At 49.0% G+C, this 23,759-nt stretch overlaps 1 protein-coding gene across 2 annotated transcripts in view; it reads left to right on the plus strand.

Annotated features, from left to right (window-relative positions):
• The window catches only part of Sptbn2 (spectrin beta, non-erythrocytic 2), a 42,977-nt gene extending 19,703 nt beyond the window's left edge, over positions 1 to 23,274 (plus strand). For both annotated transcript variants that reach the window (XM_005351680.3, XM_005351681.3), the window contains exons 12-37: positions 246 to 548; positions 1,734 to 1,887; positions 2,097 to 2,967; positions 6,096 to 6,233; positions 6,606 to 7,362; positions 8,809 to 9,011; positions 9,353 to 9,443; positions 9,621 to 9,767; positions 12,034 to 12,297; positions 13,884 to 14,108; positions 14,356 to 14,445; positions 14,944 to 15,204; positions 15,289 to 15,419; positions 15,610 to 15,814; positions 16,427 to 16,801; positions 17,521 to 17,765; positions 17,857 to 17,995; positions 18,430 to 18,514; positions 18,779 to 18,975; positions 19,277 to 19,419; positions 19,509 to 19,584; positions 19,658 to 19,708; positions 19,895 to 20,115; positions 20,371 to 20,544; positions 21,082 to 21,124; positions 21,452 to 23,274. In XM_005351680.3, coding sequence (XP_005351737.1) covers positions 246 to 548; positions 1,734 to 1,887; positions 2,097 to 2,967; positions 6,096 to 6,233; positions 6,606 to 7,362; positions 8,809 to 9,011; positions 9,353 to 9,443; positions 9,621 to 9,767; positions 12,034 to 12,297; positions 13,884 to 14,108; positions 14,356 to 14,445; positions 14,944 to 15,204; positions 15,289 to 15,419; positions 15,610 to 15,814; positions 16,427 to 16,801; positions 17,521 to 17,765; positions 17,857 to 17,995; positions 18,430 to 18,514; positions 18,779 to 18,975; positions 19,277 to 19,419; positions 19,509 to 19,584; positions 19,658 to 19,708; positions 19,895 to 20,115; positions 20,371 to 20,544; positions 21,082 to 21,124; positions 21,452 to 21,679 — 5,817 coding nt within the window. In that variant the 3' untranslated portion in view covers positions 21,680 to 23,274. The remainder of the gene's footprint in view (positions 1 to 245; positions 549 to 1,733; positions 1,888 to 2,096; positions 2,968 to 6,095; positions 6,234 to 6,605; positions 7,363 to 8,808; positions 9,012 to 9,352; positions 9,444 to 9,620; positions 9,768 to 12,033; positions 12,298 to 13,883; positions 14,109 to 14,355; positions 14,446 to 14,943; positions 15,205 to 15,288; positions 15,420 to 15,609; positions 15,815 to 16,426; positions 16,802 to 17,520; positions 17,766 to 17,856; positions 17,996 to 18,429; positions 18,515 to 18,778; positions 18,976 to 19,276; positions 19,420 to 19,508; positions 19,585 to 19,657; positions 19,709 to 19,894; positions 20,116 to 20,370; positions 20,545 to 21,081; positions 21,125 to 21,451) is intronic.
• The last annotated feature ends 485 nt before the right edge of the window (positions 23,275 to 23,759 follow it).

Here is a 23,759-nt window from a genome sequence, read left to right on the forward strand (position 1 = left end):
AAGACTCATGTTATGGGCACATCCAGGCTGGTGGGGAGAGAGGTGAGAAAGACCGTACTGGTAAGGTTCCTCCAGGGCGGGAAGACGATAAAACACGGTATCTGTCATGCAGGAAACTCAGGATCTGGGGGTCCAAGGCTTGCCTGGGAGAAGAGACAGTGAGGCAGAATGAGGTGGTACAGAGGGGACAGACAGAGGGGACTGCCCCTGGGTTCCCAACCTTGCCCTCCCTGCCTCTGCCACAGGACAACTTTGGGCTGGAGCTGGCGGCAGTGGAGGCTGCGGTACGGAAGCATGAAGCCATTGAGACAGACATCGTGGCCTACAGTGGCCGGGTGCAGGCAGTGGACGCTGTGGCTGCAGAGCTGGCTGCTGAGCACTACCATGACATTAAGCGCATCGCAGCACGGCAGCAAAATGTGGCCCGGCTCTGGGACTTCTTACGGCAGATGGTGGCTGCCCGCCGTGAGCGACTCCTTCTAAACCTGGAGCTGCAGAAAGTGTTTCAGGACCTGCTCTACCTCATGGACTGGATGGCAGAGATGAAGGTAATAGCCACTTGTGGCATGACTCACCTGGGCAGGAGGCCTGAGGTGTGGCTGTCTACCCCACTCAGCCCATCTCTTCCTAACATGTGCTAATTCAGAGCCAGCCCCTCCTAGTTGTGAGGAGCAAAGCTGACAGTTTGTCCCTGTGGGGCTCCCAGCCTAGGGAAAAAGAAGCTGATAAAAACCATAGACATGCCGGGCGATGGTGGCGCACGCCTTTAATCCCAGCACTCGGGAGGCAGAGGCAGGTGGATCTCTGTGAGTTCGAGACCAGCCTGGTCTACAGAGCTAGTTCCAGGACAAGCTCCAAGGCCACAGAGAAACCCCGTCTCGAAAAACCAAAAAAAAAAAAAAAAAAAAAAAAAAAAAACCATAGACACCATAGCAGGTGGTTCTAAGGCCTGGGGCCACTGGAGCAGGTGATTGGGCAAGAATTGGCCCTTCTGAGGGCAAGAATTGGCCCTTCTGAGAGAAGGTCATTTGAACTGAGGCAAGGAGGCAGCCCAGAGCACTCTGATGAGAGCAGCTTCTGGGCAGAAGGAATAACGAGGCTACCACCCTGGGCTGTGCAAGCGGGGCCCATGGGGACTGCGAGAGTAGATGAAAGAGGAGCTCTGGTGACTCCCTTAGAGCCTTGCAGGCTTGTCAAGGAATTTGGATTTTACTCAAACAGAATAAAGTGTTTAAAGGATTTCAAAGAAAGGAAGAGGTGTGATTTCACCTCATACTTTAAAAAAAGTTCCTTTGGACTTGGGCGTGCAGAAGGTCTGTGGGCAGCAAGAGTGGGAGCAGAGAAACAGGCTGCCATCTCCTAGGCGAGAGGTGTGCTTGAGGGTGGGTCTGGGAGAAGACACTGAAGGGGGCTGGAACGGAACAGTGACAGTAGTGGGCATCTATGATTCTGGAGCTGAGATGACTCAGAATAAAAATTCCAGAGCAGAACTCTTCCATGGGAGTGCAATTGAGGATAAAGAACCAACTACAAGAACAGAACTGGGGCGCGTGCGTGTGTGTGTGTGTGTGTGTGTGTGTGTGTGTGTGTGTGTGTGTGTGTATGCTCACCTGGGTGTAACGTGGAGCCATCCAAAGAGATCGGAAGGAAGATGCACTGCAGTGAGCTTGGCAGGCTGGTAGGCTGCTAGGCCGTTCTCAGATGGACACTGGCATGCCATGTGTGTGTGGCAGGGCCGGCTGCAGTCTCAGGACCTGGGCAAGCACCTGGCTGGAGTGGAAGACTTACTGCAGCTGCACGAGCTGGTGGAAGCAGACATCGCAGTGCAGGCTGAGAGGGTGCGAGCAGTCAGCGCCTCTGCCCTGCGCTTCTGTGATCCAGGGAAAGGTGAAAACTGGGGGGAGGGTGAGTTGGAAATGAAAGGACTGGGAAACAAGGAACAAGCTTGTCACTCGGGAACATTTGGGGGCAGGGTCACTGATGGGCAGGTAATGGTGATAGCTAGACCCAGAAGGGAGACCTACCAGAGTGACCATGACAAGGGGGAGGGGGTGCAACTGACGCTCTGGACCTCTGGCTTGCTTTTTTCTTTTCAGAGTATAGACCATGTGACCCACAGCTGGTGTCAGAGAGGGTGGCCACTCTGGAGCAGAGCTATGAGGCCCTGTGTGAGTTGGCAGCAACTCGAAGGGCCCGTCTGGAAGAGTCACGTCGTCTCTGGAGGTTCCTCTGGGAAGTGGGTGAGGCTGAGGCCTGGGTGCGGGAGCAGCAGCACCTCCTGGCCTCAGCTGAAACAGGCCGGGACCTGACCGGTGTCCTCCGTCTGCTCAACAAGCACACAGCCCTACGGGGTGAGATGAGTGGTCGTCTGGGGCCCCTGAAGCTTACCCTGGAACAAGGCCAACAGTTGGTGGCTGAGGGCCACCCTGGAGCCAACCAAGCCTCAACCCGTGCAGCCGAGCTCCAGGCCCAATGGGAGCGGCTGGAGGCCCTGGCCGAGGAGCGAGCCCAGCGGCTAGCACAGGCTGCCAGCCTCTACCAGTTCCAAGCAGATGCAAATGATATGGAGGCCTGGTTGGTGGATGCACTACGTCTGGTGTCCAGCCCTGAGGTAGGGCATGATGAGTTCTCCACACAGGCCCTCGCCAGGCAGCATCGGGCCCTCGAGGAGGAGATCCGAGCCCACCGGCCCACACTGGATGCCTTGAGGGAGCAGGCTACAGCCCTGCCACCTGCACTGAGCCATACACCTGAAGTTCAGGGCAGAGTGCCCACTCTGGAGCAGCATTATGAGGAGCTGCAGGCCCGGGCTGGTGAGCGTGCACGAGCCCTGGAGGCAGCCCTGGCACTCTATACCATGCTCAGCGAGGCTGGGGCCTGTGGGCTCTGGGTAGAGGAGAAGGAGCAGTGGCTCAACGGGCTGGCCCTACCTGAGCGCCTGGAGGATCTGGAGGTGGTACAGCAGAGGTAAGGACTGCGTTTTCTTTGAGATGCATCACCTGTGAGCTGAGGGTCTGATACAGGGATGCAAGCGCCATTATAAACTGCCAGCAACATCCCTCTGAGCCTTAACTGTATTGAGTCATAACTACCATCTTTTTTTTAAATATTTATTTATTATGTATACAATATTTCATCTGTGTGTATGCCTGCAGACTGGAAGAGGGCACCAGACCCCATTACAGATGGTTGTGAGCCACCATGTGGTTGCTGGGAATCGAACTCAGAACCTGTGGAAGAGCAGACGATGCTCTTAACCACTGAGCCATCTCTTCAGCCCCAACTACCATCTTTTTATAGGGTTCTATTGTTGTTTCTCTTTTAGTTTTAGTATGTGTATTTTTAAAGATGTATGTTATGTCTGTGCACCACCTGTGTGCCGGGTGCCTGCAGAAGTCAGAAGAGAAGCTGAAACTAGAGTTACTCGTCCCTGCTTTTTGCTTCCTTCTCTGGTAGTTCCTAGTGTCTGTGGACTGCTCTGACCTCTTCCTTTTATGACGTTGCTTCTCTCAGTGTATCCTCTGAAACTGGAGTTACTGATGGTGGCATGTGGGTACTGGGAACCAAACCTGTGTCTTCCACAAGAGCAACCATTGCTCTTACTCAGTGAGCCCTCAGGATCTCCTCTTCTGATTTTAGTACACGGAGACCAGGCCTTGTTCTAGAGCTTAGGCTTGGTGAACATGTAGCAGCCCCCTCCTGTCTTAGCTTCCCGAGGGCCGTGATTACAAACATGTGCCACCACACCCAGCCTTTTAGAGTTTTAATGAAAACGTTGAGCATACTCAAAGCATGTCACAACTAGACCCCGTGTGTCCAGATTCCATTATTGTCAATAATGTTGCTCTTTTTTATTGATTTCCCTTTTAAAAAGCAAGTCTCTGGTATGATTCTTCAAGACAGCCCCTTTAGGAAAGATGAGGAGGTATCCTTATATATAATAATAATACTTTTAAATTATGTGTGGACTTAAAATAGCACCTTTGGAAGCTAGATATGGAGTATGCCTATGATGCCAACATCCAGGAGGTCATGGCAGTCTCTGTAAGTCTGAGACTGGTGGGCACTGTATAGGAAGTTCCAGGGGCAGCCTGGGCTACATAGTAAGATCCTGACTTAAAACAAGTTTAAAAAACAAAATAGCGGGACTGGAGAGATGGCTCAGTGGTTAAGAGCATTGCCTGCTCTTCCAAAGGTCCTGAGTTCAATTCCCAGCAACCACATGGTGGCTCACAACCATCTGTAATGGGGTCTGGTGCCCTCTTCTGGCCTGCAGTCATACACACAGACAGAATATTATATACATAATGAATAAATAAATATAAAAAAAAAACAAAATAGCTGGTCTGGAGGGATGGCTCAGTGATTAAGAGCAATGCTTTTACTGAGTTTGCTTCCCAAAACACATATCAGGTGTCTCACAGTTGCCTGTGAATCCAGTTCCAGGGGCCTGACACTATCTTGTCTTGCTTCTACTGGTATACACACACACACACACACACACACACACACACACACACACACACACACACCCCAAATAAAAAAACCTGAGTTGTATCCAAAGAACAGTAAACCTTACAGTTATTTAGAAAAGGCATTGTTTTTTCTCTCTCTTTTTATATTCACTTATTTATTTATTTTGAGAAAGATTCTCATTATGTAGCCCATGCTGTCCTGAAACTTTCAAGGTAAGCCAGGCTTCCCTTGAATCACAGAGCTTCATCTTCCTCTACCTCCTCATACCTGGGATTAAAGGTGTATGCTACCATGACCATCTGAAAGGACATCTTTATTGAACTTCAATACCACTATCACATAAAAGTAACTCTTAGATATTACTCACTGTCAATCTATAATTAAATTTCCTGGCAGGTTTTGAAATATAAGTAAAAAAATTTTTGAAGTTTTTAAGATCTCCTATTACAGTGTGGGTTTGACAAACTATAACCCTTGGGCTAAATCCAGCCTGTGGCCTGAGTTGGGTTTTATTTTGTTTTGTAAATAAAGTTTTATTGGAGCACAGCCATGCCCTCTCATTTATGATCTTTGTGGCTGTGTTCACCCCTCCTAGTTGAGTTGGGACTGTGGCTCAGACTGTGACTCACAGAGCCAAAATTATTAAGTATTTACTCACCTGGCCCTTTACAGAAATGTCAGATGTTCCTCGCCCCCAAGACATTGTCGTTCACATCTTGATGCTTGGACATTTGTTTTTGGTTGTCTTTTTAGCTCATAGTAGCAGGATGGGGCATGGGTAGGTGGTTACAGAATAAGAGCCGTAATAGGAACACTGAGGTTCTGATGAAGGTAGGGACCCCCCCGTGCCACAATTGAATTTGACTTGCTGTACATGTATTCCTGACTTTAGACCTTTAGTATGTCTTTGAGTACCCTACAGTAGATAGTTTTTCTCCTGGTTTTGAGGGAGTTGGGGGCTCTCTAGGCTAAGAGGCACAGTAATGCTGGAACAGAAGCCTCATGGTTAAGTGTAGTGAGTCTCTGTCCCATCAGCCAGCTCCCAAATCATGACATGGAGACTTATTGTTCATTACAAAAGCTCAGCCTTAGCTGAGGCTTGCTCATAACTAGTTTTTATAACTTAAATTAACCCATATCTTTAATCTACATTCTTTTTTTTAATATTTATTTATTTATGTATTATGTATACAATATTCTGTCTATGTATATGCCTGCAGGCCAGAAGAGGGCACCAGACCTCATTACAGATGGTTGTGAGCTACCATGTGGTTGCTGGGAATTGAACTCAGGACCTTCGGAATATCAGGCAATGCTCTTAACCTTTGAGCCATCTCTCCAGCCCTAATCTACATTCTTTTATGTGGCTCAGTTACCTTTACTCTTTACTCCCCATGCTGCTTCCTCCCTGTCCCCTGGCATCTTAGCCCTTCTTCTTCCCAGGGTCTTCTGTGCTTGGAAATCCTTCCTAGCTGTTGACTGTTCAGCACATTTTCACAGTATACAAAAAGATTATTCCACAATATTTAAGGGACAGTGTTTCTGTGGGCATTTGAGGGCAGCTACCTGGTGGCCTTTCTGCCTCACACCATGCGGGACCTACTCTTCCCTTGCCTCAGGTTTGAGACCTTGGAGCCTGAAATGAATGCCCTGGCTGCACGGGTTACTGCTGTAAATGACATTGCTGAGCAGTTGCTGAAGGCCAATCCGCCAGGCAAGGACCGCATCATCGGCACCCAGCAGCAGCTCAACCACAGGTGGGCTTGAGGTGGGGAGGCAGCACCAAAGATTAATCTGAAGAGAAAAAAAAAACAGATTTACTTACTAGGTAATGCAGATAGCAGTTGAAGGAAGACTGGTAGGGCCTAGAAGAGTGGCTGAAAAGGAGGAGAGAAACTTGGCTAGAATATGTTGAGAGAAGAGAAGTCATAAAAGGAATAGAAGAGGCCAGGGCAGTCCAGAGAGGCTGGGAGCTATCAGAAAAGGAAGCAAAGAGCAGGGATGAGTAACCCTTATGAGAGTAGAAGCAGGAGTTGTATGCAAAGAGCAGTAGGAAGAGGTTTCCAGGTACCTGGCCAGGGCAAGGAAGCTAAGCCCATTCCACATGTAGACCTTTCCCCTACTCACAGGTGGCAACAGTTTCGGTCCCTGGCAGATGGCAAGAAGGCAGCTCTGACATCAGCCCTGAGCATCCAGAATTACCACCTAGAGTGCACAGAGACCCAGGCATGGATGAGAGAGAAGACCAAGGTCATCGAGTCCACCCAGGGCCTGGGCAATGATCTGGCTGGTGTGCTGGCCCTGCAGCGGAAACTGGCAGGCACTGAGAGAGATCTGGAAGCCATCTCTGCCCGGGTGGGTGAGCTGACCCAAGAGGCAAATGCCTTGGCTGCTGGCCACCCAGCCCAAGCCCCTGCCATCAACACCCGGCTTGGAGAGGTGCAAGCTGGCTGGGAGGATCTTCGGGCCACCATGCGGCGCCGAGAAGAGTCCCTGGGTGAGGCACGAAGGCTGCAGGACTTCCTGCGCAGCTTGGATGACTTCCAGGCCTGGCTAGGCCGCACACAGACTGCTGTAGCCTCTGAAGAAGGGCCAGCCACCCTGCCTGAGGCAGAAGCCCTCTTAGCCCAGCATGCAGCCCTGCGGGGAGAGGTGGAGCGAGCCCAGAGCGAGTACAGCCGCCTCAGGACCTTGGGAGAGGAGGTGACCAGAGACCAGGCTGATCCCCAATGCCTCTTCCTCAGACAGAGGCTGGAAGCTCTTGGAACAGGCTGGGAGGAATTGGGCCGCATGTGGGAGAGTCGGCAAGGCCGCTTGGCTCAGGCCCATGGCTTCCAGGGATTTTTGAGAGATGCTCGCCAGGCTGAGGGCGTGCTTAGCAGCCAGGTAAGAGCCCAGGGAATTTACTCCCAACTAGAAAGATGAGGAAAATAGGGATTAGGGGAAAGGGTAGGCAGTACTATTGGGTGGAGTAGTTGAGCAAGCAATATAAGCAGGAAGAACATATTAGAAATAAGTTTTGTTTGTTTTTTTTTTTTTTATTTTTTTCAAGACAGGGTTTCTCTGTAGTTTTGGAGCCTGTCCTAGAACTAGCTCTTATAGACCAAACTGGTCTCAAACTCACAGAGATCCGCCTGCCTCTGCCTCCCAAGTGCTGGGATTAAAGGCATGTGCCACCACCACCTGGTAAAATGTTTGGTTTTTTTAAATTATTTATTTATTATGTGTTGTCAGGATTTCTGTCCTTCCCAGTTCCCGCAGTCGTTAAGTACCAAAGAAATCACACAGAGGTCTACATTAATCACAAACTGATTGGCCCATTAGCTCAGGCTTCTCATTAATTCTTATAACTTACATTAACCCATTCTTATCTGTGTTAGCCACATGGCTCAGTACCTTTTTCAGCGGTGTAGTCACATCTTGCTTCTTCTGTGTCTGGACAAGACTGCAGAGGAATGGGTTTCCTTCTTCCCAGAATTCTTCTGTTCTCATTGACCCGCCTCTACTTCCTGTCTGGTTGTCCTGTCTATACTTCCTGCCTGGCTACTGGCCAATCAGCGTTTATTTAAAATATAATTGACAGAATATAGACCATTCTCTCATACCAATTATGTATACAATGTTCTGTCTTCATGTGTCCCTACAAGCCAGAAGAGGGCACAAGATTTCATTACAAGTGGTTGTGAACCACCATGTGGTTGCTGAGAATTGAACTCAGGACCTCTCTCTGGAAGAGCACTCTGTGCTCTTAACCACTGAGCCATCTCTCCAGCCCCTAGAAATATGTTAATAACATATTTTATATGTTATTACAGTTATTTTTAACCTTCCTAATGCTGGAACCCTTTGATACAATTCCTTGTGTTGTGGTGACCCCAACCATAAAATCATTTCATTGCTACTTCATAGCTGTAATTTTGTTACTGTTATGAATCATAATGTAAATAGCTTATATGCAAGATATCTGATGTGTGACCCACAAAAGGTCACAACACACAGGTTGAAAAATGCTTTGTTATTAGAATATAATAATTCTAACAAAATTTAAATGTAAATATAACCACACTGACTTTTGAAAAAATGAAAAAGCTGGCTAGTCCTGTAACTATTAAATAAATCAATAGATACCAATAAGGTGGAACAGGATTTGGAATGGTGAAAGTCCTCCAGCCCAGTTGCCTTGCAGTGTTGTAAGATCCCCACATCAGTGGCCCCTGCCCTGTCTACAGAGCCATCTGGACACCTGTTTCTCACCAGGCTGGTTTCTGTGTACCTCTGGGCAAGTCTTCTCAGAGGGAGAATCTGCATGCTATGACTGTCTCTCCCACACAGGAATATGTTTTGTCTCACACGGAGATGCCAGGGACACTCCAGGCTGCAGACGTGGCCATTAAAAAGCTGGAAGACTTCATAAGCACCATGGACGCCAATGGAGAGCGCATCCGTGGACTACTGGAGGCTGGGCGCCAGCTGGTGTCCAAAGGCAACATCCATGCTGAGAAGATCCAAGAGAAGGCAGACTCCATCGAGAAGAGGTGTGATGAGGATGGTGGGACAAATGAGGAACTTGACAGAAGATAGTGGGAAAGGATGACCTAAAGCTTAAGACACGGAGCACTCAGTACATCTATGAACTGACAGAGGGCAGGGAGCTGGAGGCAGAAGACCAAATAAAGGAAGGTCAGGGTGGTTGGACAGGCTGGATCAGGATCCATGAGGGTCTTGCCACATTGAACCAAATTGGAGCCTACTAGCATGGCAGACCTAGAAATCAGATTCCTTGGGTATCTTTTGGGACCCCTAGAGGTCATTATTCACAGACTGGACCTTCTAGGTGAGTTAAGGGTCCTGGTTTCATTCTGGGCTGTCATTGCAGGCACAGAAAGAACCAGGAGGCAGTACAGCAGCTTTTGGGCCGCCTTCGGGACAACCGAGAGCAGCAGCACTTCTTACAAGACTGTCAGGAGGTGAGGCTCCCAGTTCCCTGGCATCCCTGTAGCATCTCCTAGCTATCCATCCCTTTCACACACATACACACACCCTTTATGGCTTCCTCTGGAATCTTTTGCCTCTCCTGGCTCATCTGCCACAGCACTCCTCCCTTCTAAAAAATCTCCTTCATGCCTACTTTATACTTGCACTAGCTGAAACTCTGGATTGATGAGAAGATGCTGACAGCTCAGGATGTTTCCTATGATGAGGCCCGCAACCTGCACACCAAGTGGCAAAAGCACCAGGCATTCATGGCTGAACTGGCAGCCAACAAGGACTGGCTGGACAAAGTGGACAAGGTAACTAATGTGGCCAGAGGCACAAGATGATGATCCTTTAGAGCTGCTTCTGGGCAGATCCTGGACACAGTATAGGCTGAAGGGGCCTAACCCCAGAACATGTTTTTTCCAGATGCACACATTACCAAAGTGTAAAGTTAGGGCTTGGGGATGAAGTTCAAGAAAATACAGTATATTACAGAGCCGAATTGTGGCTTGGGTTCAATGTCATAACTGTTTCTAGACCTGCAGCACCACAGCCTCTTCTGTTGTGACATCTGAAAAGATCTATAAAGGGCTGACAGGAAATACTTCAGGCTTTCTAGGCCATATAGCTTGTGTTGCAGCTCCTCGTCTCTGCTGTCACAGTACAAAAGCAGTCATAGAAACTAATGAGCATGGCTGTCCTCCAATAAACTTTATGAAAACAGGCAGGGGGCAGATTTTGTCCATCTGCCTTGGTCTGACAACCCTTGTTTCCGAATCTTGTTCTTAGGACTTTGTCTCCCACACAGCTGTGCCTCAGTCACTGAGGACAAGTGAATATTTACTTCTCAGCAAATACTCCTAGAGGTGGTAATACAAACTAGGTGTTGCTAGGTGGTGTGTGGCACATGAAAAGACATTTTCCCTTTCTCAAGCGTATACAACTGGGGAGCGGAAAGCAGTTTTCTGTATTTGCATTTGCTCCGCAGATATATACTTAACACTATATGCAAAGTACTGAGAGAGAAAGGAGGTGATGCTAACACTGGTTCAGACTTCAAGGAAACACACTTGGATGTGAGGTATATGTAGACAGCTAAATCAGATGCAGAGCAGAAGACTGTCTGGTGGCACAGGCCTGTAATACTAGTTCTAGCTACTTGGGAAGCTGAGATGGGAAGATCCCAAGTTCAAGGCTGTCCTGGACAACTTAGTGAGACTCTCTCTCAAAATGAAAAGTAAGAAAGGGCTGGAGCTGGAGCTTTGACTACTAGTATGTACAAGTTCTTTTGTTCAATGCCCAGAATTGCAAAACTAAGTGAAAAGACCCAGAGCAGAATGCAGTCTGCCAAAAGGTAGAGTCCATAAAGGCTGACACTAAGCAGGTTAGAGATGAGGGAATACATCAGGGCCACCTGTGGAAGGAAAGGAGAATCGTAAGCAAGCAGAAATATTAGGTTCTAGGCAAAGTGGATGATAAGCAGGAAACCAGAAGTGTGAGGAGGAAGTCAGCCTGTCAGGAGCATAGAATGCATACAAAGCCCCTGGAAGGTAGAAAAAGGGTCCTGGGCAAGGTCAGGAAAAGCCTGGATCACTATGCAAAGAGTGTGCTAAAGGCTGGGAAGCCACACAAGCCAAGCTGGCCATGGCCCCTCTTCATCCCGACAGCCCTATAAAGGGCCTGAAAGCATCTGACTTTATGGTCTCAGAAGCAGACCCTAAAACCTGAATTTTGGAGCAGCCCGACTTCAGGAGAGGTGATGCCGTGACAGAAGAGTCGTCTAGACAGGATATGTTGGGGTAGAGATGCAGCTCAGGAGTAGAACATGTGCTTGGCATATGTGGGCTCAACCCAGGTTCTATCCCCAGTACCACAAAGGAGGCAGAGGAGAAGAATACCATCATGCCAGGCTTGCCAGCAGGTTTTGGGACACCCTGGAGACAACACAGAACCTGAAGCAGTGTTACCCCACCTACAGCATGAGGTTGCTGATTCATCCCCTCCCTGGCTGCCATTGGTTGAGGCCATTTCTAGCTCACCACACATGCTTCCTGTACTTCCAGAGAAACAAGGCTTCAAGCTGAAAGGCTAAAAATAGGGAGACCATGTGAGATTCGCTTGCTGTAAGAAACATGAAATGACAGCAGTCTGTGTGCAATGCAACCCTAGAAGCTATGAGCAGTAGGGACCCCAAAGTAAGAAAATATTGCAGGTGGCTTTTAAGAGAATTTTTTTAGGCAGGATCTTGCCATGTAGACCAGGCTGGCATTAAACTCATAGCAACCTTCCTGTCTCAGACTCCCAAGTGCCAAAATTCCAGGCCCGGCTCACAATGGCTTAATAAATGAGAGTCAAGTTGGATCCTAAAAAAGGAGTAGAGTATGATCAACAATGAAGAGGAGTCTAAAGGCTTTAAAAACCTCTGGGAAGGGTCTACTAATAAGACCACCTTACACGGGAAATTAGAACTATTTGGTACACTTCAGCTCTCTACTGTTCAGATCCCTAGCCTGTGATCAATCTGCAACATTCAGTGGTATCTAACTTTGGCACTTACACCTCCTTTGTCCTGTCACCTAGGAAGGGCGGGAGTTGACTCTTGAAAAGCCAGAACTCAAAGTCCTAGTGTCAGAGAAGCTGGAAGACCTGCACAGGCGCTGGGATGAACTGGAGACCACCACCCAAGCCAAGGCCCGCAGCCTTTTTGATGCCAATCGGGCAGAGCTATTTGCCCAAAGCTGTTCTGCTCTGGAGAGCTGGCTGGAGAGCCTGCAGGCCCAGCTGCACTCAGATGACTATGGCAAGGACCTCACCAGTGTCAACATCCTACTAAAGAAGCAACAGGTATGCAAGGGACCTTTGGGGAGAGTGAGCAGCAGGAGAATGGAAGAGGGTGCCTGGTACATGATATCTTTTAGAATCTCGAACAGATTTCTGGCTTATTTGTTTTGTTTTTCAAGACAGAATTTCTCTGTAGCTTTGGAGTCTGTCATGGAACTAGCTCTGGTAGACCAAGCTGGCCTCGAACTCACAAAGATCCACCTGCCTCTGCCTCCCCAGTGCTGAGATTAAAAGCATGCACCACCAGCACCACCCGGCCATTTGTTTATTTTTAAAGTTGGTTCTGGTTTGTAGTTCTGGAGGTCCAAGACTATCTGCTCCGTTCTGATGAGAGCCTTGTACTGTGTGGTAAGGTGACAGAACAGGATGGAAATTAGCATGTGTGAAAGAGAGGGAACACAGGAGGCCGCCTCACTTTACAACCTCTTGTAACTAATCCAGTCCCATGGGAACTACATAAATTCCTTTAATGATACTCACCTCTTAAAGGCCCTCTACTGTCTTTCAACACTTTGTCTTGAGGACCAGATTTCAGCATAAGTTGTAGGGGAAACAAATCACATCTAAGCTTAGCACATCTTAAAAAGAATTCTGCCACAATTGTTGGAAGACCTTTTCTCTGTAAAGAGACAGTAGGGCCAGCAATAGCTCTGTGGGTAAAAATGCTCATCACCAAGCGTAACTGTTTGAGTTCATCCCTAGAACCTACACGGTGGAAGTAGAGAGACTGAACTATACACCCACAAATAAATAAAATGTAACAACAAAAAAAAAACAAAAACAAAAAGCAAACATTGTCAACAGAGCCACGTGATAAATATTTTGCATTTTGTAGGTCATATGATTTCTATCTCAGCAATTCAACTTTTTCTTTACCATGTTAAAAGAAAAAGCCGTAGATGCAATACATAAGAGGAATGGAGCTCCAATACACTTTATTTACAAAGTAAACTGTATTTGCTGATTTCCTGACCTGAATGAATCCTGGAATAGCAAATAATAGAGCCCTGGCCCTGAAGGGAAAAGAGCTACCAGATCCCTTTTCTGTGGGCAGTTTTTGAAGCCCAAGGAAAAGCAAAGCATGTGGTCTCCAGTGCAATGTGTATGCCTCTTGCGCCCTCTTCTGACAAGGCTGGCACTGTAACAATTGGCAAAAATAGAAAATGCACTCACTGGTCTAGTTAGCATCTCAAAATAAGGCAGAAGTGGATTTGGGACTGAGAGACAATGAATTCATAATATGCATAATCGTCACATAGTCCTGGAATGTGTGTGTGTATAATATTATTATATATTGCCGGGCGGTGGTGGCTCACGCCTTTATCTCAGCACTTGGGAGGCAGAGGCAGGCAGACCTCTGAGTTCGCAGCCAGCCTGGTCTACAAGAGCTAGTTCCAGGACAGGCTCCAAAGCTACAGAGAAACCCAGTCTCAAAAAACATATATATGTTTTGTGTGTGTTTATATATATATACATATATTTAGGACTGACCTATCTAGGCCGTGGGCTCAAGAGTCATTACTGACTGCATCTTCTGAGTTTGAAGGTAGATATGTGGCACTGACATTTCTTTTCTCCTCTGTTTGCAGATGCTAGAACGAGAGATGGCTGTGAGAGAAAAGGAGGTGGAGGCCATCCAGGCCCAGGCAAAGGCCCTGGCCCAGGAAGATCAGAGTGCAGGGGAGGTAGAAAGGACCTCGAGGGCTGTGGAGGAGAAGTTCAGGGCCCTGTGCCAACCCATGAAGGAACGCTGCCGGCGCCTGCAAGCCTCCCGAGAGCAGCATCAATTCCACCGGGATGTGGAGGATGAGATCGTAAGTCACCAGGCTGGGCATGGAATGGCAAGCTACCCCCAGTCACGTGGCTCTCTAGTCCCTTTCGGACACTGGAGAGATGCCCACAGTGCTCCGTTCCCTCTTCTCTTACATGTTGAGAGTTTCTCCTCTAAGGATGTTCTGCAGGGCCCTCTACTCCAGAATGAGATGGCTACTCCCTATATACACAACTGTAGCCATAAGCAGCTCCTCTTCGCACCCCAATTAACTTTTCCTTTCTCTCCAGTTGTGGGTAACTGAGCGGCTACCCATGGCCAGCTCTATGGAACATGGCAAGGACCTGCCCAGCGTTCAGCTTCTCATGAAGAAAAACCAGGTGAGGCAGAGGGCAGGGGTGAAAACAAAGTTCCCAACAGCCTCTTCAGAGCTTTGTTTTCTCCTTTTTGGGGAGTGATGATGACAGATGGAGGATGGGTGCAGTGGTTTTGAGACAAGGTCGTGCTATGTATCCTTGTGTGGCTTTGAACTCACAGAGACCTGCTTGTAGCTTCTGGGATTACAGATATATGTGTGCTGCCATGTCCAGCTCCTGTGTTTTCTCCTATGATAGGGTTTCTGTGGCATTATCTTGTTGTTATGTAGCCCTAGACCCAGCGATTTAACTTTCCCTAGCTCAGGAGGGGGCCTCTGTTGGTAAGAAAGCATGAGGATTGAAGGGATATCACACTGTATCCCTAAGCCTGGAAAAAGTCCACAAGAGGATTTAAGAAGGAAAATAATATAGGGTGGGGCTCCAGGTAGAGCAGGTCTAAGGGGATATAGGCTGGGGGTTCCTTTTACAAGCCTTTCAGTGTATCTTCTGTGGCTGGGACAGACTCTGCAGAAGGAGATCCAGGGTCATGAGCCCCGGATTGCAGACCTCAAAGAGAGGCAGCGTGCTCTGGGAGCAGCAGCAGCAGGTCCAGAGCTGGCTGAGCTCCAGGAAATGTGGAAACGCCTGAGCCATGAGCTAGAGCTTCGGGGTAAGCGACTGGAAGACGCCCTTAGAGCCCAGCAATTCTATCGTGATGCTGCAGAGGCTGAGGCTTGGATGGGTGAGCAGGAGTTACACATGATGGGCCAGGAGAAAGCCAAGGTGAGAGCCAGAGTAATAGCTGTTTGTGGCCAGTTCTTCCTGCTTCGGCCCCTGCTGTCTGATGTCCCCCTTTCCCTCTCCCAGGATGAGCTGAGTGCCCAGGCAGAAGTGAAGAAGCATCAGGTATTGGAACAAGCCCTTGCCGACTATGCCCAGACCATCAAACAGCTAGCAGCTAGCAGCCAAGATATGATTGACCATGACCACCCAGAGAGGTGAGTGTGTGAGTATCAAAGGGCCTAGACTCTGGAGGAGAGGAGGGCTGACTCTGGGAATTATGGCATCTTTTGAACCATGTGCATATAGAATAGACTAGAAAGTTAGGAGAAGCAAGGGACTTGGCAGGCAGTTAGGGACCTAAGAGACAAAGCTCCATGGAATAAGCCATTCTCTTTACCCCTGCAGCACGAGGCTAACAATCCGCCAAGCCCAGGTAGACAAGTTGTACGCCAGCCTGAAGGAGCTGGCAGGAGAGCGGCGTGAGCGCCTGCAGGAGCACCTCCGGCTGTGCCAGCTCCGCAGAGAGCTGGATGACCTGGAACAGTGGATACAGGAGCGTGAAGTTGTGGCAGCCTCCCATGAGTTGGGCCAGGACTATGAGCATGTGACTGTGAGTGCCACACAGATCTGCACCAGGGAGGATCAGGGCCCACAGGGAGACCAAAGCCTTGGCCCAGGCAGAATGCTGAGGATGGGGACACAGAGCCAGACAGAGAAGGCACTGTTCTTTTGAGTTTCAAGTTATATAACCTGAACAATTTGCAGAAAGAAGGGTGTAGGGTGACCATAGGTGAGGATAAAAATGAAATTGCTACACTTTTTCAACAGACCTCAACAAAACAGGGTGAGCTTCAGATTCTTTGCTGTGGTTGAAGGTTTGGGCCCTCTGGTACAGAAATCTGGACTATAGTTACCGTGTCCTTGTTAAGGGCTAAAGGGTCCAAGTGTCTCTAGGTACCTTTAGGATGTCAGGCACTGTATAGAACTGTGATATTATGTCACCCTAGCCATCTTAGTTCACATATGCACCCTGGTGAAATTCCCCAGTAACATATTTCTCAGGATGTGTTCTCACTATTAAGCAACATAGAAGTGTAAATTTTTAAAAACTGCTCACTGACCAGCGGGTTCTCAGTTTTGGGGAGAGAAATAACTGCTTCATGAGACAGGGACCCCACAAACTAGGTCTCATCCCTGTCTCTACAAATGCTTCCTTCATCAGATGCTCCGGGACAAATTCCGAGAGTTCTCCCGGGACACCAGCACCATTGGCCAGGAACGTGTAGACAGTGCCAATGCACTGGCCAATGGGCTCATTTCTGGGGGCCATGCTGCACGGGCCACTGTGGCTGAGTGGAAAGACAGTCTCAACGAGGCCTGGGCTGACCTGCTGGAGCTGCTAGACACAAGAGGTCAGGTGCTGGCTGCTGCTTACGAGCTGCAGCGTTTCCTGCATGGGGCCCGTCAAGCCCTGGCACGGGTACAGCACAAGCAGCAGCAGCTTCCAGATGGGACTGGCCGTGACCTCAATGCTGCTGAGGCCCTGCAGCGCCGGCACTGTGCCTATGAGCATGACATCCAAGCCCTCAGTACCCAGGTCTGACCCTAGCTGAACAGGTGGGGAAGGGAAGGCTGAGAGGAAACTGTTTGGTGGGGAATTGGAGAGGGGTTTCATGTGCTAGAAAGATCTCTGAGAGGCTGGGAGGATGCCTCCATGGAGGGGTGGGCATTTGGAGATAAGGTTCCATCAGCTACCACATTCAGGCTTGTTTTATAAGGTGTGTGCACACACATGCATCAGAGTACACAGACCTTAATGTATGTATGGGGATTAGGGACAACTTTACGTTCCAGTAGTCAGGCTTGGAGGTATTGCTGGCTAAGTTCACACTTGTAATGAAGACCCATGACTTTTTCCGGTGGTCTTAATGGCCGCAAGATCCCTCATGCTGTGCCCAAACCCATGTGTTGATACCACTCAGGCCAGAATTCTAGATTTACGAGATTAACACAGATATTCCTTCAACCCCATATGACCAGTCAGTCCCCAACCTAAATCTACTCTGCAGGCTGCACCTCTCCTTCTAGTTAACCTGGATAGGATAGCTCAACTTGATTTTAGAACTCCCCTGGGGTAGGGCTGGCCCCAGATGAAGCCCAGTAGGACAGAGGTGGTAGGTAGGCTCAGAACCTCGGTTCTTCCTACCACCTTTTGGCTGGTGGAACAAATAGGAGGTAGAAAGCAGTACAAGGATGAGGGAGGCTTCAACTCCTCTGTCTCCCAGCTCTGCCTGACTCAGACCTGGGTTCCCATAGGTCCAGCAGGTTCAGGACGATGGTCACAGGCTACAGAAGGCCTATGCTGGAGACAAGGCCGAGGAGATTGGCCGTCACATGCAGGCAGTTGCTGAGGCCTGGGCCCAGCTCCAGGGAAGTTCTGCTGCCCGTCGTCAATTGTTACTGGACACCACGGATAAGTTCCGATTCTTCAAGGCTGTCCGGGAGTTGATGCTTTGGATGGATGGGATTAACTTGCAGATGGATGCCCAGGAGCGGCCCCGGTGAGACCCACAGTGCCTGGTATCCTCCACAGGTTATATTATACTACTGGTGGCTGGAGCGACTGGTAATACCATCTTTATATTGTCCTAGGGATGTGTCCTCTGCAGATTTAGTCATCAAGAACCAACAAGGCATCAAAGCAGAGATAGAGGCCAGAGCAGACCGGTTCTCCTCCTGCATTGACATGGGGCAGGAGCTGCTGGCCCGGAGCCACTATGCTGCTGAGGAGGTGGGTGAGATCTAGAGAGAACCTGGCCAGCCACATTGAGCACAGATTATTCCTGAAATTTCTCTTTCTGTTCATTTTGTTTGTTTGGTTGGTTTTGTTTGTGGATTTGTTTTTTTGTTTTTTTGTTTGTTTGTTTGTTTGTTTGTTTGTTTTGGAGACAGGGTGTTACCATGTCATTCAGGTGGCCACAAAATGCTCTTGCTGAATCCTCCCAAGTGCTGGGCTATAGGTGTGTACTACCACGCCGAGCTTTGATTTTTTTTTCCTGTCTTCTGCTTCTTGTCATTCTTTCTTAGCAGGAATTCTTTCACTGTCCTCTCAATGCTGTCCAGAGACACTTCTCCCCCCAGAACTATCTTCCTCTCTTGACATTAGAAATCATTGTTGTAGAGACCTTGGAGAGTCTTAAGTCATGCCTCCTTTCCCTACCCCAGATCTCAGAGAAGCTGTCTCAGCTACAGTCCCGGCGCCAGGAGACAGCTGACAAGTGGCAGGAGAAGATGGACTGGCTGCAGCTTGGTAAGCCACTGTGGGAATGTCAGCAAGAGGGAGGGAGCTGATGGGAAAGGCCTGTGAGCATTGCCTATTTGTGGTTGTCACAGTACATGATACCAGGAACCCTGGGTGTGGAATTCCAGGATCCTATACTTGGTACCTCCTGACAGTGCTCTGGGACAATGATGGTCTCTGACCCTGTACTTGAGGTTACCACTGCTACAATCCCCTGACTCTACATACTCTAATTTTCCATCTCTCTATGACCCCCCTACCAAATCATGGCAGTTTTGGAGGTGCTTGTGTTTGGGAGAGATGCAGGGATGGCAGAGGCCTGGCTGTGTAGCCAGGAGCCAATAGTCCGAAGTGCAGAGCTGGGTTGCACCGTGGATGAAGTAGAGAGTCTCATCAAGCGGCATGAAGCCTTCCAGAAGTCAGCAGTGGCCTGGGAGGAGCGTTTCAGTGCGCTGGAGAAGCTCACTGCGGTGAGGACTGTTGGACCTCAGAGGTGCCCAACCCTATAGCAGCCCCAGCCCTGTTCTTGTTACTGTTCAGAGAAGCCATTTCTTTTCTTCCTACTGCTTCACTGCATGTGAGCCCAGAGTGCTTTTCTGTTAGATGACCACAGATGTCAGTTAGCCTTGGTGCTACTGAGATCGCCCTGCTTCTTACCCTACCTTCTTTTAGATTCTCTTCTTCATCTGTCCTGTTTCATTGGGCTAGAGCTGAGGCATTTCAGCTTTTCTCCTCACCATGATTCTTGCTGACCTCAGCATTTCTTGACAGCTGGAAGAGCGGGAGAAGGAGCAGAAGAGAAAGAAAGAGGAGGAGGAACGGAGGAAACAGCCCTCTACTCCAGAGCCCATGGCTAGTCGGCCAGAAGGGAGTTTGGTAGACGGCCAGACAGCTCCTGACACTGTCTGGGATGGGTAAGAGCTGAATGCCTGGGCCAAGAGGCTGAGGTCGAGCCTAAGCAAGCTACAGATTAATTATTCTGTGTCACATTTGGTCATTCTAGAACCCAGTCACAATTGCCACCATCCACACAAGCACCCAGTGTTAATGGGGTCTGCACAGACACAGAGTCCTCCCAGGTAAGCTCATGTCCATGAACATCCCTGTCAATCCTCCCAGTCCCCACATCCTCACAGCTTCTTATCTTTGCAGCCCCTGTACGAACAGCAAAGACTTGAACAGAGCAGTGTCCCAGAAGGGCCTGTGAGTCTCTCTGGAGGGGTGGATGTTGGTACTTGGGGGATAAAGGGACAAAAGAAGTGGGTAGGGATCCTGGGTATTAAGCTCAAAAGAAGCTTGGGCTGGGAGAACTGCTCTTGGCTATAGAACTTCCTGACTCCAAGGCAAGGTACCATACAAATTAGCAATGACATTGCTTTCCCCCCACAGGGATCTGGCACAGGGGATGAGTCCAATGGGCCCCGGGGAGAGAGGCAGACCCGACCACGGGGCCCTGCCCCTTCTCCAATGCCCCAGAGCAGATCATCTGAATCAGCCCACGGATCCACCTTGCCTACACGAGGCCCTGAACTCTCTGCTCAGGAACAGATGGAAGGGATGCTGTGCCGCAAACAGGAGATGGAAGCCTTCAACAAAAAAGCCGCCAACAGGTATCGATCGGGCCTGGCTGTGCAGAGCCTGTAGCCTCTCAGGCTCCTGCTTCCAAGGAGGGTTTCCTGGAAGCTTCCTAGACAGAGAGTGGAGCACTTTATAGGAGTTTGTCCTTTTGGAAAGAGCTGGAACTAAGGACTCTCATAGGCTCAGAGGAGGGCCACAAGTGACCTAAGGACTGTATTGTTAAAGGTCCCACAAAGGCCACCAATCCACCTATCTACCAGGTTTCTGATCCCACCATGTCTCGCCAGGTCCTGGCAGAACGTGTACTGTGTTCTTCGGCGTGGGAGCCTCGGCTTTTACAAAGATGCCAGGGCAGCTAGTGCAGGAGTGCCATACCATGGAGAAGTGCCTGTCAGTCTGGCCAGAGCCCAGGGCAGTGTGGCCTTCGACTATCGGAAACGCAAACACGTCTTCAAGCTGGGGTAGGAACCAGGGCTGCTCTCAGGTTGGGATGGACGGAGTCAGAAAGCAAGCAAGGTGGATGAACTGGGGATAGGGTTCAGAGGGAAGGAAGTGACCTGAGGAGAGCTCACGAATAGGAGCTGCTCTTCTAAGTGCTTGGGTACATTTGTAGGTGGAAGAGAGTAGAGATTCTGGGTCCTGAATCATATTAGAATGGCGGAGCTAAATAAAACACAGGCTGAAAAGTTATCTTGGATAGGAAATGTGAGGTCAGGATGCTAACTCACCCCAGCTTCCAGGGGCCTGCCCACTGCCAGCAAGAGCCTGTGTGGCCTTGGATGGGAATGAGCTTAACATTGCCCTCTGCGCTCTATCAGAAATAATCTGCTTGTGCACATCTGCAAAATCCAGAAACTATGAAGAATGTGTAAAATGTGATCTGGCCTCGAAGACTATGCCTTCCTAGTCAATCCAATCCTGAGAAAATACTGAGCTCTCAAAAGCAGGCACGCCAAATACAGTTTCTTAGTTCCGCCCTGTGCCTTCTTTCCCAACAGGTTACAGGATGGCAAAGAGTATTTATTCCAGGCCAAGGATGAGGTGAGCCTCCCCTGTCCTGCTGTGTTCTCTCTGCCAGCATGTTGTTTTATGAGACAGGGTCTCATTCTGTAGGCTTGATTCCTATTCCAGAGTGGTCTCGCACTCATAGCAACCCTCCTAGCTCAGCATCCTAAGCCTGGGTTCACGGGTATATTGCCACCACGACAAGCTGAAGCTCCCTATCATAAAGGAGTCCTTTTTTTCCTTCTAAAATGAAAAAGTCAATCTTTTTTCTACTTATTCCTATTACATTTTCCTTCTGTCTGCTACATGCGGCCCCAGGTCAAAGTCCTTGAGTATGAGCTGACATCTCTCTGTCCCTCACAGGCAGAGATGAGTTCATGGCTGAGAGTGGTGAATGCAGCCATTGCCACTGCATCCTCTGCCTCTGGAGAGCCAGAAGAGCCAGTGGTGCCCAGTGCCAGCCGAGGTCTGACCCGGGCCATGACCATGCCCCCGGTGTCACAACCTGAGGGCTCCATCATGCTTCGCAGCAAGGATGGCAGAGAAAGAGAGCGAGAAAAACGATTCAGCTTCTTTAAGAAGAACAAGTAGTTGGGGGCAAGACTCCTAGGCCAGCTCCCTCCCTCCATTAAGGAAACTGCCAGGGACTATCGACAGAGACCGCCCTCTTGTCAGCACAACTGCCTGCTGCTAGGGTCTGCTGCTAAGGTCAGCCCATCACCAGGAAGTTCCACTGAGGACAAACAACCTTCTCTTCTGCTATTTAATTCAACTGGTGGTGGGACCCAGGCAACCCCTAATATCACTCTTCCCCACCTTGTCACCTCTTCCCAAGCCTTATGCCTCCACCCCCACCATGGTGCAGATAGTGTCACCCTCAAAGTGGGCTATGTGGGAACCACTGTCCCTGCCTCAGGGACATTGTGCCACCACAGCTAGGGTGTACCATCCACCATCCAGTTCTTTGCCTCTGGGATCAGCCAGGACCCTCTCAGAGCTGAAGCAGGACCCAAGGGCAGGAACACCAGATGGAGTGGGAGGCAATGAAGCCTTCCCTGCCCATCCTGCCTCACCCTCTGACTCAAGTTGCTGCTCCTCCAGCCGCTCAAGGTGGCTCCCAAGTGTGAGTTGTTCAGGAGTAGCCACATCCTTGAGTCTATCCAAGGAGGTGATTAAACAGCTCAGCTTCTCTCACTGCCTCTTGGTGTTGTTGCTTTCTGACTGTAGCCTCTCTGGTTCTGGTCTCCGGTGTGTCAGCCACTCTGCCCCCACCTCTGAGCCTCAGACTCCTGTGATCCTGAGAGTCTCCCTATCTCAGTCTCCCCATGACAGTGATCTGTTTCACTGGGTTGACCTATGCTAAGCCTCTGTTTAGACCAAAGACATCCACTGAAGTTTGGGTTGATGTTAATTAACAGTATTCATGTTAAAAGGCAGCAAGTCACTCTCCCTGGTGCATACTTTTCTTTTTCCTTTAAAAAAAGTTGTTTAATTTCTTGCATTGCTAGGGATGGAACCCTGGGCCTCATGCATGCCAGGCAAACACTCTACCACTGAACTACACTCCTAGTCCCTACACTGTTACTCACTCGCAAGTCTCTCAATTGTTTTCAGTAAGGGGTAGTGAAGAATGTTACCACAACCTAGTGTCAGCTTCTGCTCTGCTCAGCCAGCAGTGAAAAAAGGTGAGCACCCTATTTTCTGTCCTTCCCATAGATTCAAGGGTGCTCACGCAGAATCAGAAGAATGCCAGGTTCCCACTTCCTGAACTCTAGAAGAATGTCACCCTAGGAATCCATAAGGTACATCCTAAGCATGTAAATAAGCACACAATATATTCTAGAGATTGAGAGAAGTATTTTTCTTAAAGTTTGTAGTGTTTAAAAAGGAGATATTAAAGTTGGAAGTTTTGGGTCTGTTTGCCTTCAGCATAACTGGCCAAGGGCCCCGAGCAGCCCTGACTGATGACTACCAGTCAAAACAGTGAGAAGCAGTATGCAGGGTAGGAACTAGCACTACACAGCTCCAGAATGGGCTCCATACATCAGATCTGACAGAACAGATCATTCACAGGGTAATCATCCTTTCTCTTAAGATAAGTAGATTCAGTCCCCCACAGCAAACATGCATAAGTACAGCAATAATAGCCCATCCACTTTGCCCATGATTCAAGTACAGTTGTGATACCTCCTGTTAGATGTGGGAGAATCCTTGTGGAGGGTGCAGATTATGTGGCTTGGGTAAAAACTAACTGAAAAGTTTAAAAGCAAATGTAGTATGTGTGAGAGAGAGGTTAATGGAAAAATTATTACTGATGTGTTACTGCAGAAAAGTCATGTGACTGAAAAGGAAAGACAGGAATTAGGTGAGAATCATGTACACATGTGGCTGCTGAAGCTGCTTCCTAGTATGATTCCATATGGGCAGAAAGGAGAAGAGGGGCATGGGGCTGGGAAGCAAGTCTTCAAGAGAGAAACTTTTGAATGTTGGTGGAAGAGAGGAAAGATGGTAGATGGAATGGGGCCCAAGGGGTACGAGAAAGGTTAGGGCACAAAAGCAGCATTAGTGTTGGTCCTGCACACTGGTGGGGAGCAGGAACAAACAGAGATGGATAGGCTATTTAGGAATGAGCTTGTCTGCATTTTCACTGAACACCACTGACAAGGGTGGA

The sequence above is a fragment of the Microtus ochrogaster genome, chromosome 8 (genome assembly GCF_000317375.1).
Source record: "Microtus ochrogaster isolate Prairie Vole_2 chromosome 8, MicOch1.0, whole genome shotgun sequence".
Classification (NCBI taxonomy): Eukaryota; Metazoa; Chordata; class Mammalia; order Rodentia; family Cricetidae; genus Microtus; species Microtus ochrogaster.